At 47.9% G+C, this 5,000-nt stretch overlaps 1 protein-coding gene across 1 annotated transcript in view; it reads right to left on the bottom strand.

Annotated features, from left to right (window-relative positions):
* LOC113827414 (cortactin-binding protein 2) overlaps positions 1–5,000 on the bottom strand; it is a gene marked incomplete at its 5' end in the record, with an annotated part of 24,288 nt that overhangs the window by 11,006 nt on the left and 8,282 nt on the right. The window contains 1 exon segment of the mRNA XM_070120008.1: positions 253–382. Within this exon segment, the coding sequence (XP_069976109.1) occupies positions 253–382 (130 nt within the window).

Raw genomic sequence — 5,000 nt, 5'->3', positions numbered from 1 at the left:
CTGGCTTTAGCTGCCCCATCCACCTGGGCTTAGTTGCACCCCCATCCCTCCTGGCCCTATCTCTCCCCCCCCTTCCTCCTGACCTTACCTGTCCCCCCACCCCACCTGGCCCTAGCTTCCCCCCGCCACCTGGCCCTAGCTCCCCCCTCTATCCTGGCCTTAGCTTCCCCCCACCCCCCCACCCCCACCTGACCCTAGCTTCCCTCCCCCCTCCACCCTCTCCCTCGTCTCTCCTCCGCTCTCGTGCCTCACCTGCCTGCGCGGCGAAGTGTAGCGGGGTGTTGCCATCCGTGTCGGGCTTGTTGATGTCGACGCCGGGCATGGAGGTGAGGCTCTCCACCACGCGGAGGTAGGCGTTGGCGCAGCAGTAGCTCAGCGAGGTCTGGAAGGAGGGCGAGGAGGCGTCAGGGCTCGGGCGGGGGGAAAGGAGATGTGTGTTTGTGTTTGTGTTTGTGGATGAGCATGCAGGGAGGTGAATGTATCTTCGGTACACTCAGTCACATAGAGACACAGACACACACACATATATACATATATATAGATACATACAGACACATAAGCCTCCCCACCCCCAGACACACACAACCTCCCCCCCCAAGACTCACACAACACTCCCCCCAGACACACAAACACACGATCCCCCCATATACACAAACACACACAACCCCCACCCCCCTCCAGACACACACAATCCCCCGACACACACAACATCCCCCCCCAGACACACAAACACACGCCCCCTCCAGACACACACAACATCCCCCCCCCCCAGACACACAAACACACAACCCCCATACACACAAACACACAATCCCCCCCCCTCCAGACACACACAAACACCCCCCCCATACACACAAACACACAAACACGCCCCCCCCCCCTTCCCTCTTCCCCTCCCTCCCGCCGCCGCATCTCAAATATTCATTACGCGGCCGACGGCGCTCCGAACGGACAAATGCGGCCCAAGTCCCCGGGGCCGGAGACAATGGCGCCCGAATAATATTCTTCTCCCGGTTCACCGTGGACGAGCGGCATATCGATGTGTTCTTCCGTTGTGAGGTTGCAAAAAGGGGGTATTGTGTGCTTTATTATTTGCTTTTTAAGTGGCTCTGCCCGCTGGGTCGGGTTTGTTGTTGCGCGTGGGTCTGTCAGTGCGTGTTTGTAAGGCCGGGTGACCCGCGGAAAGTCTGAAGTCGGAAGAATGTAATGCGGTGTTTTAAGACGACGGACATACGAACAATTCTTTTAAGAGGACGGACATACGAACAATTCTTTTAAGACGACGGACATACGAACAATTCTTTTAAGAGGACGGACATACGAACAATTTTTTTAAGACGACGGACATACGAACAATTTTTTTAAGACGACGGACATACGAGCAATTCACGCCAACAAAACTACGCAAAAAAGTGACAGAATATAAGTATAGCGAAACCGGTCCAAAAAAAAAATAAAAAAAAAAATAAAAAGAACATTAACAAAGGAAGTAAAAGTAAAAAAATAATAATAATAAAAAATATAAAAAGAACATTAACAAAGGAAGTAAAATTTACAAAAAATGAAGCAACTATTATAACCTGTTGTCTCTCTCCTCCTCGGCCGCCGCGACCACAGGCCAAGAAGCCCGTCGGTCGCGCTCAAATATTCATGAGGTTTGGTCATCGGTAACGACTCGACTGGGGGGGCGGGGGTGGGAGGGGGGTGGGGCTGTGTCCCTCCTTCGTTTATCCTGCTGGGGGGGCGGGGGTGGGAGGTGGGTGTGGGGCTCTTTCCCTCCTTCGTTTATCCGGCTGGGATCCTAGCTGAATGATCGGAGGTTATCCAAAAGGGTATTTCCTTGATTGTGTGAGATTATCCGGCTGATCTCTTCGCCGCATGTGTGAGGTCTTCTGCCTCGGCCCTTCGGTATAAAGTTATCCGGCTTTGGCCTTCGCTGAATGATTGAGGTTATTCGTCCGGGTTCTTGGCTCCATCTGTGAGGTTATCTTGACCCTCCAGTGAACGTATAGGATTATCTGATTGAGTCCTCACTGAATGCATGGGATTATCCAGCTGGGCATTCCCTTGAACGTATGAGGATATCCAGCTGGACATTCCCTTGAACGTATGAGGATATACAGCTGGACATTCCCTTGAACGTATGAGGATATACAGCTGGGCATTCCCTTGAACGTATGAGGATATCCAGCTGGACATTCCCTTGAACGTATGAGGATATACAGCTGGGCATTCCCTTGAACGTATGAGATTATCCAGCTGGACATTCCCTTGAACGTATGAGGATATACAGCTGGGCATTCCCTTGAACGTATGAGATTATCCAGCTGGACATTCCCTTGAACGTATGAGGATATACAGCTGGGCATTCCCTTGAACGTATGAGGATATCCAGCTGGACATTCCCTTGAACGTATGAGGATATACAGCTGGACATTCCCTTGAACGTATGAGGATATACAGCTGGGCATTCCCTTGAACGTATGAGGATATCCAGCTGGACATTCCCTTGAACGTATGAGGATATACAGCTGGGCATTCCCTTGAACGTATGAGATTATCCAGCTGGACATTCCCTTGAACGTATGAGGATATACAGCTGGGCATTCCCTTGAACGTATGAGATTATCCAGCTGGACATTCCCTTGAACGTATGAGGATATACAGCTGGGCATTCCCTTGAACGTATGAGATTATCCAGCTGGACATTCCCTTGAACGTATGAGGATATACAGCTGGGCATTCCCTTGAACGTATGAGATTATCCAGCTGGACATTCCCTTGAACGTATGAGGATATACAGCTGGGCATTCCCTTGAACGTATGAGATTATCCAGCTGGACATTCCCTTGAACGTATGAGGATATACAGCTGGGCATTCCCTTGAACGTATGAGATTATCCAGCTGGACATTCCCTTGAACGTATGAGGATATACAGCTGGGCATTCCCTTGAACGTATGAGGATATCCAGCTGGGCATTCCCTTGAACGTATGAGGATATCCAGCTGGGCATTCCCTTGAACGTATGAGGATATCCAGCTGGGCATTCCCTTGAACGTATGAGGATATACAGCTGGGCATTCCCTTGAACGTATGAGGATATCCAGCTGGGCATTCCCTTGAACGTATGAGGATATCCAGCTGGGCATTCCCTTGATCATATGAAGTTATCCAACTAATCCCTTCAATTGAACGTACAAAATGATCCATCTGGCCATTTCCTTGAGCAAATAAGGTCATCCAACTCTGCCCTTCATCTGAACGTGAGGTTATTCAAATGACCCATTCTGAACGTATGAGATTATGGCCATTTCCCTGAGCATAAGAGGTCATCCAACTATGCCCTTCCCCTGAACGTGAGGTCATCCACCTATGCCCTTCCCCTGAACGTGAGGTCACCCAACTATGCCCTTCCCCTGAACATGAGGTCACCCAGCTATGCCCTTCCCCTGAACGTGAGGTGACCCAACTATGCCCTTCCCCTGAACGTGAGGTCATCCAACTATGCCCTTCCCCTGAACGTGAGGTCACCCAACTCTGCCCTTCCCCTGAAGAACGTGAGGTCACCCAACTAAGCCCTTCATTTGACCGTATTATCCAGCTGGTTTTTCGGAGGACCAGCTGGGAGGTGGGTCACGCAAGACGTCCCATTCAAGACAGCGGCGTTTTTTCTGACCTCGACCTCTTCTCCGGTCGCTAAAAAGGGTCGTCGAGGAGGACCGCGCACAATGCCCCGCGTCGGTATTCGTGTGTCCGGAATGACTCGGGAGGTCGTGGGAGAGGCAGGGAGATAAAGAAAAAAAGGAAGAAAGAAAAGGGGGAAAGAGAAAGAATGAAAGAAGAAAAAATAGAGAATGAAATAAAGAAGAAAAAATTAAGTCGTTATTCGTGCGTCTGGAATGACTCCGGAGGTCGTGGGAGAGGCAGGAAGAAAAAGGAAAAAACATAAAAAGAAGAAAAAGAAGAAAAGGGGGAAAGGGCGAAAGATAATGAATGAAAGAAAAAAAAATAAAGAAAATGAAAAAATGAAGAAAAGGAGGAAAGAGAAAGAATGAAAGAAGAAAAAAAAATAAAGAAAAAGAAAAATAAAAATGAATGGATGAAAAAAGAATAAAAAAGAAAAAAAAGAAAAAAGAAAAGGAGGAAAGAGAAAGAATGAAAGAAGAAAAAATAAAGAAGAAAAAGAAAAAGAAAGAATGAAAAAAATGAAAAATTAAAGAATAAAATAAAGAAAAAGAAAAAAGACGAAAGAAGAAAAAAAATAAAGAAAAAGAAAAAGAAAGAATGAAAAAAGAAAAAAAGAATGAATGAAAGAAGAAAAAGAAATAAAGAAAAAAAATAACACGACCGGAATAAGAACTTTTACATACGTACGTATGAAAAGAGTAAACTACTAATAATGGCTGGGATAGAGAAGAGAAAGAAGGGAAGAAAGAAGAAGAAGAAGAAAAAAAAACATCGCCAAGAACACAATGTGTGTGCGCGTAAGGGCATGTCACTGTGCATTTCTCTTCTTTTCTCCCCCGTTCTCTCTGTCTCTGTCTGTCTGTCTGTCTCTGTGTCTCTTTCTCTTTCTCTTTCTTTGTCTCTGTCTCTGTCTCTGTCTCTGTCTCTGTCTCCCTCTCCTTCTCACTCTCACTCTCCTTCTCCTTCTCCTTCCTCCTCCTCCTCCTCCTCCTCCTCCTCCTCCTCCTCCTCCTCCTCCTCCTCCTCCTCCTCCTCCTCCTCCTCCTCCTCCTCCTCCTCTTCCTCCTCCTCCACTTCTTCTTTCTCTTCTTACTCTTCCTCTCCTTCTCCCTCTCCCTCTCTTCCCCTTATCCTACCCATACCTCTGTTCTTTATGTCTCTCACGTTCCTCCCTCTATCTCCCTCTCTCCAATTCTTCCTCTTTTCACGCTCCTCACCCCTTTCCTCCTCATCGCCGTCTCTTCATCCTTCTCCCTCTCCCTCTCCCTTCCTCTCTCTCTCCCCTACTTCGCTAGATAAGATTTCTATTAC

Source organism: Penaeus vannamei, unplaced genomic scaffold, assembly GCF_042767895.1.
Source record: "Penaeus vannamei isolate JL-2024 unplaced genomic scaffold, ASM4276789v1 unanchor1057, whole genome shotgun sequence".
NCBI lineage: Eukaryota > Metazoa > Arthropoda > Malacostraca > Decapoda > Penaeidae > Penaeus > Penaeus vannamei.
The sequence above is the reverse complement of the archived record's forward strand: the minus strand, read 5'-3'. Positions and strand labels throughout refer to the sequence as shown.